General features: G+C 33.8%; 1 protein-coding gene across 1 annotated transcript; it reads right to left on the minus strand.

Annotated features, from left to right (window-relative positions):
* Window positions 1–1,324: 1,324 nt before the first annotated feature.
* Window positions 1,325–14,956, minus strand: LOC110026465 (protein SAD1/UNC-84 domain protein 1-like). Its single transcript, XM_020727409.1, has 3 exons — window positions 14,737–14,956; window positions 13,172–14,302; window positions 1,325–1,794 (listed from the first exon to the last, which is right to left on the minus strand). The coding sequence occupies exons 2-3, from the start codon at window positions 14,237–14,239 to the stop codon at window positions 1,489–1,491; spliced, it is 1,374 nt and encodes a 457-aa protein (XP_020583068.1). The 5' UTR covers window positions 14,240–14,302; window positions 14,737–14,956; the 3' UTR covers window positions 1,325–1,488.
* Window positions 14,957–15,294: the final 338 nt, after the last annotated feature.

Below are 15,294 nucleotides of genomic sequence, written 5' to 3' on the forward strand. Positions count from 1 at the left end.
TATATATATATATATATATATATATATCTATATCTGTGTGTGTGTGTGTATATATATGTGTGTGTGTGTGTGTGTGTGTGTGATTAAAAGAATCAATATTGATCGTTCGATACAGTGCTTTGTGATTCAAGCTAAATTTACTAAAATGTTGATCTCAAAAATTAGAAATAGACATCGTCTCTTCACTTGATCATGCTGAGGGAAAGAAAGAGACGAGTGAACTGACAATTGAAGCATAACTCTTAAAATGAAGTGTAAGTGAACAATCACTAGACATTTTCAACAATTATTGCAACAAATTAAGACTATTTTAGTCATCAACCACGGTTATTATAACACAGTTATAGCCTAACTTCATATGATTGATAGTTTTTTTATAATCTCATATTCTCTAATTCATGAAAAGACTGAGCCTCCATGCATTCAGTTTTATAGTGGACTATTTTAACTAAACTTGATACAGTGATTTTTTTTTCTCTTTTTAGGTATTTTTTTACATGATAAAATTAATTTTCTCCTTCACTCTTATTTGTTTGGGTACTGAGAAATTATAGCCAGCGAAGACTTGAGATTTTTTATTGCTATTAAGAATTTTCTACCGCATAATAATACAGAACTATGCTTTTACACTTGATATTTGAATATATGGCATCATGACAATATTCAATATATATATATATATATATATTTATTGACGTAACATCTAAAATTGTATAAATTACATTTAAAAGTTATTTCTTATAATATATATAACCTCAAACATGTATGAAAAGTGGGCTTCAAACTAATAAGATCAGAATCGAATATTTTAATATTCTTTATTTTATTTTATTTTACATTCAAGAACACGCATTCATATTGACTACAAAACATATTTGAACAATCATTTCTATTCAACGATCTAATATTAAATTATTTTGGGACAACTACATACAAACCATCCAAAACTTATTAATTACAAATCAACCACCCGCTCCCATCCATTTTCCAAGTCTCCCTCAAATAACAAAACTCATGGTAAAACCCCAACATGTATTTTAATTCTCAATGATTTGATCGTGGCACGTATAAATACATCTGTCATACAGTTCAAAAAAATCACTTGGGTGATTAATCCGTAAATATCAATGTTTCGGGTGGTCTGTATGTAATTATCCCAATTATTTTTCATGATACTGAATTATAAACATTTGCAACATGAGACAATCAATTACATCCACAACAAATACTTAAACCTGAATGACATTCATTAAACCTGATGTTATGGTCAAAAAAGCCAGCAAAAAATAGCAAGGGAAAAAATGTGTCAGCTAAAACATACAAATGCCAATTCCAATATGTCACCCCCCAAACCTTTAACTAAAGAAGTGTATTAATAAGATAATTGGGGATTCTACAACCAGAAACCTAAACATATCTGATCAAACTATATAAAAAAACAAAATAAAGAAAGTGCACAGTACCACTCTCTTACTGGCTTTCTCTCGCTCAAGGTTGCTCCGTCGTAGTAGCTAGCGGAGAGCTGGGCTCAAAGCCATGCACCCGGAGTCGATAAATGCAGGTGTGGCTCGAGCTGCCATGGTTGGAGGTGAAGTCCAGCCTGACCATGTTGATGATGCTTGAATCAACAGTAGAGATGGGAAAGGTCTGTGCATTGCTCTTATTGAGATCATAGGAGAACTCTGTTAGTATCAAAATCTTCTCGGCGGCAGCGGAGGCATCGTTTTCGGGTCCCTCGAACCAGCCGGAGACTCGGCAGTCCTTGGGAGCACTGGACCTGTCATAAGCCACACTCTGCAACAGAAAGATTGCAGGCGGAACACAATGGGTGAGTTAAGAAGCAGAGCGGAGAAAACAAGCAGCTCTCAAGAACTATGTGACGGAATTATTGCAGGAAGGAACAACAAAATTAGTAGAACATCAATTCATCAAGACCAAAATTAGGCAGAAGCCATACGTCAGGATCAATATGACACCACGGGTTGGATTTAGATTCATACCACCCAATTCCTATGTATTTACATATCTAACACCTAAAATTTACTTGTTTTGCATATATACCATTCAAATCTTTCATAGAACAAAAAAAATAGGGCTATCTTAACATTTAAAAGTGATGTACACCGTTTTATGCATATGTAAGGCGGTATGTATGGAAACAATAAAGTTTAGATGTCAAATATGCAAATAAACAGGAATTAAGTGGTACTCATGTAAATCTTCCTTTTTTATCTCAAACAAATAAAAAAATATCATTTTTTTGCCCTTCTGATTATATATATAATTGTAACATATCTAACGTTGGCACTGCCCATACCCTGCCAAAAACGGAATCATAACAAAAACATTTCTGTAAATAAAACTAGAACATCTAAAACTCACTTAACAATTAACCTTCCTTATCAATTTTACTGCCCTACAAATTTGACCACAATCACAATAAACAAGATTAAAATTGCACCCAAAAATAGACAACAACCGCAATGGCTGATATCCTTTTAATGTAATGTCCTCAAAATCTCAAATGTGATTGAGCCAACAATATTAGGAAGATTTACATATAGATGACTCGATTCTTATTTATTCACGTGCCACCTAACCTATACATGAAAAGGTGTATTTCCCTTTTTTTTAAGTTATAATAATGATATTTTTTATGTGATTTGAAAGATTTGGATGGTAAAAGTAGCTTCAAACTCATATCAGTACAAAGAACAAGATATAAATACACAAAAATGTACTTATACATATCTATAGATTTTTCATGTATAGTTAGAACCATGCATCATTATAATGTTATGTAGTTCCAAAAAAAAACAGATATTACTCCTCGCTTTTCGCTTACTTCAGCAAATCTGAAAGAACATGTCGATAAAAGATTGGGTTTTAAAGAAACCTGGTAAGTAGTTTTTCATTTCAAAAACTTAGCAGTAAACAACTTATACAAAAGAGAGAATTGATATTATTCTGCCCGTTTCAACGCATGTTGCATGAAATAATTAATAACAAAACATCTATATCATGAAGTCCTTTCTCATGCTTCACACTTTCAGCATAAAGTAACACTGCATAAAAGTACAAGACAAATATATCACCAATTTCAATTTAAATTGGCACGGTGGCACCAGAGGCTTCACCTCTAATGCTAGAGAGGTTAAGTCCATCAACCCAAATAGGAGTTTGTCAACTCGACCGAATCATTGGGACCATCAACCCATAAACAATAAATCGTCAAATTCCCAAATCTTGGGCCCATCAACCCATCAGAAACATGATTTACCAACCAACAAAAATCTCCCAAATCATATGGTTGCATAACAACTTTTGTCTTAATACCTTGGTAGTATTTCAAATGAACAAGCAACATCAGACAGACTTTAGAAAATGATATTTTACTCTAATCATTCTATTAACACATCAATCTTTACCAAGGAAGGCCAAAATGTTAACCAATATCAATTTTTTGCTAGATCTGATTTATATTCTATATTAGAGGTAAATTTGCAAAACGCAATTAAAAGAAAAGCATAAAACTAACAAAGCGTGGATGGTACTGTACAAATAAGCATAAAATGTATGTTGTGTCATGTTCAAAGTGCTTCTCCCATCTTATAAATCCTCCATAAAAAATAATGATAGCTTGTATAAAAAAAAAACTTCATCATTTGCTTAACATTATACAGAATTCTTAATCCTCTACATTAAATTAACAGCTGCTAATCATGTTACATGAAAATGGCATTATAAACTTTATATAGTTTCCATGTAGATTTGAGAAAAAAAAGGCTCGCAGTATCTTGATCAAATTTTTGTCAGAATGAATTTCAAAGCCTTTGGATTTGCTAAGACAAAAATTAAATGTATCGCAATCATCTCAAGGTAAATTAACTGCTTTGAGAACCATTCTCACACAACTTTTTCCCCCAAGTTTTCCTTCTAAACTTGAATGCATATTTTTCAAGGAAAAATATTTTTATTTTTCCTAAAAAAACATAAGCATCCATAATAAAAGAATAGGTGCTATAGCGAAAGAACTTCCGCTTCCACACTCATTAATTGCTTCCATAACATCATATCAAAGCGAACAATATGCAATCATCCAAGTCCCTATATCTATAATTGCAATCCTAACCCAAATTCCAACAAGATTATGTACGCATTAATTGCATCTCCCTTTCATAAAAATATTCTACATAAATGAATGCATTGCTCTTCCTCATCATAATTTACGGGGATATAGAAGCATTGTTAATCAATATATTCCTCCTCAAGTGTATAAAAATGAGATATTTTATAATATGTATAACATTTGATCTCATGAAAACGACAAACTAATTAGCTCTCTAATGATGAACATAATACTGAAGTCAAAATTCCATCCTCCAATCAATTACTTTTTCAAACACCCAAACAAATCAAAATTCAGTATTTAATACTAATAATTTATCTGAAATAGATTTTTATATAGAACTAAGATTCTATGTATAAGAAAAAACTTCAAGAAAGCAACAAAAATGATATAGAAAAATTACATACTTTAAGAAATCCTCACTCGAACATTATTTTCTTAAATATAAAACAGATATCCCAAGATTTCCTTTCCTTTCCCGCACTAAAATTCCCACATACACTAAATTTTTATTTAACTGAACAAAATATCCCTCTGCAGGTAATTCAGACTAAGGGTCTGTTTGGGGCATCTTTTATTTGGTGCGGTGGCGTCTTATTTGGTGCGGTGGCGTTTTGAAAACGCACCTGCCCTGTTTGGGTAAACTGCGTTTTGACAGTTTATGCGTTTTGAAAATTCAGACTAAGGGCCTGTTTCTCGCAGTTGTTTGGTTTTTCCAAAAAAATAAAATTTGTAATAGTCACCGCACCTAGCTTATCAACAAATTATATTTAATCAATTTATCAGCAGATTATTGAAGAAGTTGAATTGCCCCAAACAGATCCCAAAAGTTTGGGGAGTTGTTCTCGCCAATATGTGGCACGCTGAAAGGTGGCTGCATGCATGTTGGGAGGATATGGAACACACAACCTATCTTACCACATAAGCCTTAAAATAATATTAACAATATTATTATTATTATTATTATTACAGCTGCCATTATTATGTTTTTGCACATACATAAAAATAAAAGGAAATTTACATACATACCACAAAATTCTTATGCATTTACATCCCTACACCTAATCTTTCATATATAAATTTATAATGCTTTGGTGTCATAACCTATGCATGCAAACGCGTATTTCACTTTTAAAAGCAAGTAATAATGTTATTTTTTATGTGATACCAAAGATTTGAGTGTTATGTATGTAAATATAAAAGCATTGTGTGGCATGTTTGTAAATGCCCCAAAATTAAAAATATGATAAGTTCAAATTTAATTTAAATTAAAACAATGATACAACTAAATTCATAGCTTATAAATTAGCAACCTAAAAAATATGATTACTTTAATGGTTAAAGTCAATTTCATAATTAAACGATGTCAAATAATCAAAAAAAATTTATTTTTTACACTTGTCAATCTTTATTATTCTAATTATAAAGAATCAGATCAATTTCTCAAACTCACAAAGTTCCATTTACATGCAAGGCTAATAAACAAACTTTGTGGTATCTACTTCATTACAAAGGAAAATAAATAATTTTTTGTATTACTCTCCTCAAATTATTTTCCCTTTTTAATTTTTTTATGCAAACTTCTAAACTATACAAGCTATAAAGTGAATATTACTCTTATTTTGTTCACTATACTCATATTGTGATGTGCCAATTTACTCATTATTATTTACTTTACCAAAACCATTTATGATAAGCTTAATAATTCCTAATACTCCACTCATCCAAGTAAGAGTTTTTTAAGGGCAGCTTTTCCACTATTTTATTTTTCAAACCATTGCCACACATTCATTGGCTACTATTTTCTTGTTACATTTCAAAATTTTCATTAGTGTTGTGATTGTAAAAAAGCTACTGTCCATTTTTTTTTAAATAAAAATATTTAAATACCAACAAAATTTCCAAAAAAGTTACTTTCCCACAACAATTTGAGAGCCCTAATGTCACCTCCCAAAAGAGCTCTTAAGAGAGGTGGGCAACCCGGGACTTAAATACTGTTTTTCGACCCTACACCAAGCCGAAGTGGGACTTTTTGTCCGTTACATTCTCCTCCACCTAATCACGTGACACCGTCGTCACAGATCGGCTCCTCCGAGAATCCCACTGGACCATGGAGAGTCCACACACCTGACAGACAATAATCTGTTCTGATACCAACTATCACGAACTAACTTTCCCCAAGACACCCGTGCGGCTTTAGCACTTTCTTTTAGCACTAAATCAGACTAATCTTCACAACGCTGGGACTTGTGAGCACCAAGCACTCTTAAGAAGAAAAGTAGAGAGAAATGAAGATTTCACACTTGAATACTTGAAAGCCTTGATTCAATGCTTGGGTGATTACAAATGAGGGGAGGACTCCTATTTATGGCCCCTCCAAGCCTAATGAAATATTCTAGAATACATTAAATTATTTTAGTTTCTATAGAGTTTTGCATTTCTCTCTTATTACACACATAGCCCTAGCACATTCTAGGTTATTCTTAATTTCTCTTTGGAGCCATTCTTTCTTATTTTCTCTAGAACTAGGGTGAAATCTTCTAGAACCCCCTGGATGAAGAAGGCCCTCAACTCTCTTCTTGCAAGCCATAAGAAGGAAGAAGAGAGTGATAGGGAAAATTACATGGATGCACATGTGGGATCTCTTCAACTACTGAACGGGATGCAAGCTCCGACAAAACCACAAAGAAAGAGGTTGCTTTTTGTGGAGATGGTAATAGGAGGGAAGAGCACCAGGGCAATAGTGGATATGGTTGCTTCCCACAACTTCATCTCTAGCGAGGAAGCAAAGAGGTTAGGGTTGCGGATGACTACAGGAGGGGGCTTCATTAAAGTCGTCAACTCAGCAGAGATGTCAATCGACGAAGTGGCTAAGGGAGTCAAGACCAACATTGGGGCATGGTCATGTACTCTAGATTTCTCGGTCATTCCTTTGGATGATTACAAAGTTGTCATTGGAATGAACTTCTTGAAGCAAGCAAGAGCATTTCCAATGTTATTTGTCAATAGCCTGTGCATCACGGAAATGAGTCAAGCCTGCTCAGTACCGATAATAAGGTTAAGCAAGCAAGGATCTAAATCACTATCAGCAATCCAGCTCAAGGATGACATTGCACAGGAGGAGAAGGATGAGTCGCCGGCCATTAAGATGTGTTGCATGACACCACTCTCCCATAACACAAAGGGCAAACCAAAGTTTGCCAAAATTGGGGGCGAACAAAAAAGGCAGTTTCAAAGGTGCAGGGAAAGCCGCAATGAGGGCATTACAAGTTTAAGTGGGAGAGAGTGTCATGCTCCGCTATATTCAAGAAGTTGGCAAGGCAAGTATGGGGCGGAAGATTCTAGAGAAGACTGGAATGTAAGGAGCCATCCAAAAGATTCTAGAAGATTCCACCCAATTCTAGAGAAAATAAAAAAGAAAAACTCTAAGAAGAAATTAAAAATAACCTAGAATGTTCTAGGGCTATGTGTGTAATAAGAGAGAAATGTAGAATTTTCTAGAAACTAGAATAATTTAATGTATTCAAGAATATTCCATTAGGCTTGGAGGGGGCTATAAATTGGGCCCCTCCCCTCATTTATAATCACCTAAGCATTGAATCAAAGCTTTCAAGTATTCAAGTGTGAAGTGTTCATTTCTCTCTACTCTTCTTCTTAAGAGTGTTTGGTGCTCACAAGTCCCAGCATTGTGAAGATTAGGTTGATTTAGTGTTAAAAGAGAGTATTAAAGCCGCACGAGTGATTTGGGGAAAATTAGTCCGTGACACTAGGCTCGCAATACTTTACTCATTCCAAGGGTCTGTTTGGAATATCTTTCTCACTATTTTATTTTTCAAATCATTGACACATCCATTTGGCTACAACTTTCTTGCTGTCTTAAAATTTTTATGATGAAAAGCTAGTTTAAAAACCAGATTTTTGATAGCGGGATAACTTTAAGAAAGATACTATTTAACTTTTCAAAAATTAAAAAAAAATATAACACACACAATAGCATTCAAAAGATTAGATTCCCTACAGCAACTTTACAATTACATTTATAAAAAACTACAACCAGCCCAAACAGATCATAATGATACATGAGTTTTTAAACCAGCAGAACCCTTTCTGCAAAACTTTTATTAATGTTAGATGACCTTGCAAAGACATTTGATCCTTCAATAATAATTTTATTAACTCCGCAATTAGTTATTTGTGCATTTTCTAGCCTATATTTTACTTGTCCAAATAGAATAAAAGCTAGTCCCTACTACCTTACCTTCATAAATGCTACTCCCACAATTCCTCTTCATCATTTTTTTCCCTCCTCATTTTATCATAAATCTATCATAAAATTATTGTTGTCATACCCAACTTGATAATCAATGATTTTTTTTTTTACCATCCAACACTTGCTAGAATCCATATCACATCGCCAAAATAATTAAAATTTTATTAAACCAACATTTAAGTCTCCAAGATATTCTCATATCGCATAATATTCAAGAGGTACATTTTCATCTTAGCCAAACTGATTCAAACATAGAAATCTTATATTCATTTCTACTCTCATTTTTTTTGTATGATAGATACAATGTACTTAAACCTATCAAACCTAAACATTATTTTATCGCAAAATACAGCTTATTGATAATTACAATGTCAAACAAAAACAATTGAATATCATATACTCAATAATTGTACTGCAAATCTGTCAGATTGCCATCTATGGTGCTTTAAATCACACCGAGCCCACTAATAATTTGAACACCTGTTTTAAGCATAAGGCTAAACGAACAATTTAGTCATTTATTAGTTATTATCGTTTGGTATAAATAGGGCTTAATATGATTAGGGTTAGGATATGTAATTGTTGTCTGAAATCTTAGGAGTTAGGGTTTGGGAGAGACTAACATACCGCTCGAATTCTAAGCCTACTTTTTTCGTATTTGAGAGTGTAATGTTTTGTTTTGATACTAGTAGAATATAATATATTATTTTTGCTCTTATTTATGCGGAAAGTCATCTCGTTCTTATCAAAATCTTAACTCTTTAGTTTTTTCGATGTTATCTCTATTTATTTTAACAGTTGCCTCATTTATTTAAAATATCATTTGTGAAAATCATAAAGTAAGGCACCTTATTTTGAATTATTTTGTATGATTATTTTTACAAACAAAATAATAAAAAAAAACTTTTTGCCCAAGTGGGCATATTATTTGTTCACCCAAAGCTAATCCCTACCCTTCATTTTCCTCCCATTAGTAATCCTAGATAAGTACACTTCCCCTTGTCATAAAATTGTACCCACATATGACACAATGCCCTATTTTTGCCTCCACAAGCACCATAAAAGCTAGGCTGCAGGTACTAACTTTCTCCATTACAAACACTATCACTCCTCCCCTTCGTAAAGCCACTATAATTGTTTCCTCTTGTCATTGGCATAACAATTTCATCTGTTCTTTGCAAATACCAAGACCAATGGCATTTAAGCCTTTAAACTCATCTGAATAAAATTAAGCTACTCGCGAATGGTTGAACCATTAATATAGCTAGAACAATTACCCATTTTTCACTCCCATCTATTTAATAAATCTTTACTAGGTCGAATCATGGAAATAGCCTCTCAAAAAAATATGAGGTAAGGTTGAGTACATAAAGCCCTCTAAAGAACAAACATTAGTGAGAGCTTCATATACTAGGTATGCCCTTTTTCTCCCTCTTAGTAACCATCTCACCCACTCAAATCCACCACCGTACACACACCCTAATGCCACATATTTGATCTCAGGCTATTTTAAACATTAAAGTCTTCAAGAAGCCATTTTCCTTAATGATCATATCTTCAAAGTTCACCCAAAAAATAAAGACCTAGTCTTTCCTTTTCTCTATTAGCAGCTACACGCAAGCCTTCAAGCCTCATTATGTCACCCTCTTGTACTTATGGCACCTCATAAGTGGCACATGATGCTTACCTTTGCTTCTACAAATGCCTTGCAAGTTCTCCATATGTCACTAACTTTCTCAGTTGCAAAAATTGCCACTATCCCCTTTGCCAAAACACACCAATGTCTTCCCCTTGCCATTGACATGATAATTTCATCCTTCTTCATAAATACCGAGATCAATGCCATTGAGACCTCACATCTCATACTCAAAACATTGAGTTGCTTGCCCATAAGCGCATAGCAAATGCAACTAAGACCACTAAACATAATTGAGTCCCCTTCTACAATAGCAAATTTGGAGGTCTCACGCTCTAGTAGTGGATGTAACCTCTCTACAAATATCAAGATAAAAAGTGTGGATTGATTACTTTTCAGGCCGTACATAAGCAAGAGCTACATGTAACAAATACATCTTTTATTTCATTACAAACACACACACTCTCTCTCACACATCGCACAAACTCAAACCAACACTTGACCTCCCTACATTTTTTGCCAAAGTAAGGTTTACATGAATTCTCAAATGTGATTCGAATTGAACCAAATAATTGACCCAGATTGAATCATGGTTCAAAATTGAATGAGAATGGCATTGATTTGTCAATTGGATGTTATATGAATATAAAATATTGACCCTAAAAGAATTATGATTCAAAATTGAATAAGAATGGCCTTAATCGTCAATTAGATGTTATTTGGTTTAACAAATAAAATTACAAGGATTTATGTATGCTCACGTGTATAGGCAACAACTCACACCGCTTTTGTAGAATACAAAATATTAACTAATAACACTAACAACAACATTTTCTCCTTGCCTTTGTTATGACCTAGAGATCAGGGTTCAAATTATGAAAAAGCCTCTATGCACGCAAGGAGGCGATGTTGTGTAAAGCCTTTAGCCAAAACACAATTTGATTGGAGCCTAAATTGGGACTGCTTTTTTTTTAATTATCCTAACCATATTAAGTTACTAACTCATATGAACAAAAACTATTAAATAATACTATAAAGAAAGACAAGAAAACATTAGCCTAATAGAAAGTTTAGAAACTATTTACTTCAAGTCAAATGGAAATATCATGCTTATCTAATACTATTGAAGAAATAACATGAAATATGAATTTTATCAAGAACCATATATCAATTTTCATACAACAATCACATATGAATTAAATGGTAATTCTTTTTCCTCTATAATCTATTCTACAAACTAAATTACTAATATGACAAACTTTCCTTGATTTCGTACATTGTTTAAACCAAAATAAAATATTGGGGATATATCTGCTGCGACCAGTAAAAAAATGGAGTTGACCGATTAAAATAAGCATGTAAAAAATGGAAATAGCATATTAAAATAAACTTAATATATATAAATTTGGTATGCTTCTTCTTTTACCAAATAAAACTTTATCATTCTCAAGCTAGATTTGAGGATGAGAAAAAGTAAATGAAAAAATTAGTTTAATTTTAATTTAAAGTTCTCAGATTCATCGGTAAATATTGATGAACACTTTAAAAAGGTTACAAAGAAAAAGAGGCTTAAAAACTTTAACATAAGTGAAAGTTGGCATGTCAGATTTATTAATCTCATTCCTGTTACGCTTTTACAGCAAATAAATACTAAAAAGGTTGTTGAAACAATACAATAACAAATATTAAGATCATCTGATAAATTTATAATAGTAAGGCAAACTGAATCTTTTAACAGACAATGTGTTTCAAAAACAACTAAGAGCACAACTCAACATACTTCCTTGTTTTCTAGACCAAAGACCAATTAAAAACACATATAACAAAGCATTTCCTTCAATTACATTTTAAGACCCTTTTCTATATTTTCTAAACAAAAAACTAAATATTGAAAATAAAAAGGGTTCTAAACATAAAAGGGCATTTCTTTTCTTTAAAATCCTTTCCAATGCAGGAGTCTTAGTGAGTATTACCCTACCCTTAAGATCAAACCATGTATTGCTAAAATTGAATGCAAGTGAAATAATGTCCAGCTATATATTATTACTCGCACAACAAACCAGGCAATAACAATTTGAGGCTTGATTTGGAATAGGTTTTTTACTTCTTTTGTGGTTGAAAAAGCAGCAACAAAAAATAATGTTTGCTAAAATGAAAGCTTTCTGACTGTTTTTTATTAATTGCCTTTAAAAACTGTTTTTTGAGAAAGCATATTTGAAACTGTGATTGGAAATGAGCATTTAAAAGCGACAGCATAAAAGCTAAAGTTGTTTCAAATGAAGCCTTAAGACAATGATCACCCCACAAAAAGTGATATCACAGATACATGCATGTATAAACAGATTAGAAAGTGCACGTATATAATATCAATGTTATTTAGGCTTAATAGCTACAATTATAATGAAAATAATGGCTCTTTGACCGATCAGGCTGATTGCTTCCATATACCATATAGATTAATAATGAACCTTGGTGAAATAAAATGAATTATGTATATATCAGTTGTTTACCACATCAAATGTGCAAAAAAATTCTAACAGCGCAAATCCTCATCAGGACAATCTTTAATAAGACATCTAAACTATAATACTATGACACTTCTTTCGACCTGCTTTAATGGTTTTTATATGACCACTTGTTCAAAGCTTTGTATTTCCAAATGGACACCAAATCATTCATCGAAATGCTAAAAGTATCTATAGATGTTCAATTTTGTCCTGTCAAATTTACATCCATTAGCCACAAATAAATTGAGTTATGGTTATGTGAAGGATTTTCTAAAAAACACGGCTATGAAAGAGCGATTGAACAAAACAAAATTCTAGACACAATAAAATGCCTAGTATGCTCCTCAGAAACAAAAAGAAACAAGAAAACGAAAGCCATGTTGATGGGTTAGTTATCATCTGCATCATATGATCCAACAGTACAAGTAGAATAGGCTTTCTGATTTGAAAATAGATGAGATATATGGCCTTCATAAAGCAAAAACATACAGAATGACTCCATCCAACATCATGGCCTTTGATTGTTTGCATAAACCCCATAAAACAACAATGTATTCAAACAATAAATTTGCAAAACAAGAGGAATTATAAATTAGAAAGTAAAATACTTTAACTAAAAAAAAACTCACCTCTGAGACGTGCTCTAAAGTGACAGCATCAGGAACTATCCCCGTTCTTAACCTGATCTCAACAAAACCACTGTTTCCTTGCAAGGGGAAACACTGGCCTGGCTCACCAAAACTCGGCTCTAACATTTTCTGTGCGCTGGAATGAATGCCACCTTTAGGTTTAGCAACAGCAAGCCAACTGTTGGCCTTTACAATAACATAGGGTTCCGAATGCTTAACCACCTTGGCTCCACCAGAAGCTAAAGCATAATCCACCCTACCAAGGCCATCTGCAGCATGTTTTTCAATCTCTTTCTCAACAACAACCTTAGCTAGTTGCCTAATATGATCTAGATAGGCATCTTTATTAGCATCAACTAGACTTCCAGTCTTCAACTCAGTCAAAAATTTCTCAAATTCTTCCTTCGATAGAAAGCCTGCATCTTTCAACTCACTAATAGAGTTGACCAAATCATCAGTTTTAGCTTCAAGATTATTCAGTTCCTTCTCAAAAAGTGCTCCCTTTTCTTCAATTTGTTTCGCAAGTTCCCTTGTCACAATACCAATCTCACTCCCTATCTTCTTGTCAACAACATCCAACTGAACTTGCAACATTTTTGCCGTTTTCTTTAAAGATGATTCCACTTCTGAGATTCGGTTATCAAAATCAAAGGCGGATAAAGGATACTTAGCCCCAGCGGTCCATCGCCAAATTACTTGGCCAATATACAGCAGAGCAGCAAGAAGCAGCAAGTTCTTAGTGAGAGTGCTAAGAATAGTTTGCCAAAGAGGTTTTGCCTGCCTGTGTGCAGATCTCCTGTGCTTTGAAGGAACTGAGGCTGCAAGAACTCCTTTCTTCAACCGTGACAAATTTCTTGGCCTATCAAGCGCAGTTTCTCCCCACAACGTGTGGCTTAGATCCTTCCCGTTGTAAACTGCACCATCGTTATTGGCACCATGCACTCCTCCGTCGGGAAGCACGCTAGTTTTCGAAGTCCTCTCCACAACGACCACTGCTCTCCTCTTCGCATTTGGGTTTGAGTCCATAGACAAGGCAGCATTTTTATTAGAAGTGGGACTTGAATTCATCGCTGCTGCTGAAGTAGACGCAGAACTGTTCTTCCGCTATATCGCTTCAGTTCCGAAGCGCACCTATTCCAATTCTCGAATTAGCACCAAGAAACGAAAACAGCAATCTTTTCCCCAAAGAACAACAGTTTATCGAATCCCTAACCCGAAAAACAAGCCTCAACTAATGGCTGTAGCCATTGCCCTAAAACTCCATACCAAGAAATCCAACGTCAAGAAAATGATCAAAACTCGCCCAAAAACTCCACGCCGAGAAATCCAAACGCAAAAAAATCAACAAAATTCACAAACCCTAATCCCAAACAATCATATACCTCCGAGTGCACCGCACTAAACGAAAAGTAATTCAAACACCTCAAAAAATCACCAAAATCGAAATCTTGCAGGGCATACCACAAATCACAGGCCCGCACAAATAAAAAGAGTGAAACAAAGAATTAGAACCGATTTCCAAACCAAAAAAGACTATCACAGGAAGCGTGAACGCAGGAAAATACCTACAAAACGCGAAGCGTTGCGATCTTGAAACAGCCCAGGCGCCAATAGAAGAGCTTTCTTTGGGTTCTTGAAGGAGAGCAAACTCCAGACCAAAGGAAGATTACACCAGGAGATTATTTGGTTGAAGAAACTGGAATCAGATCCTATCCAAATGGCCTAAATTTCGAATTGGATATGAGTTGACTCAGTTATAGTCCAGCCTGTGAGTTGGGATTTATCCGCCCAAATGCTTTTAATTTCATTTAAACTATGCGAAACTTACATATGGATCACTGAAAATACTAATATTTATAAGCTAATCATCAAGTTGATTTTTTTGTACTAACAAATTGATGTATTTACCCATGTCACGATCAAACTATTGAGAATTTGATAAAAATGAGAAATACGAGTCGGAGTTTTACCGTAAATTTTGATATTTGAGCGACCATTTGAAAAATGGATTAAAGGGAATGAATGATTTGTAAATAGATTAAATTATTTAAGATATCTTAATTTATTAGTTGATAGTTTACACTTCACTCAATCATGAGTGATTGTAAGTGTAGGGCCATTCA

The sequence above is a fragment of the Phalaenopsis equestris genome, unplaced genomic scaffold (genome assembly GCF_001263595.1).
Source record: "Phalaenopsis equestris unplaced genomic scaffold, ASM126359v1 Scaffold000372, whole genome shotgun sequence".
Taxonomy (NCBI): Eukaryota; Viridiplantae; Streptophyta; class Magnoliopsida; order Asparagales; family Orchidaceae; genus Phalaenopsis; species Phalaenopsis equestris.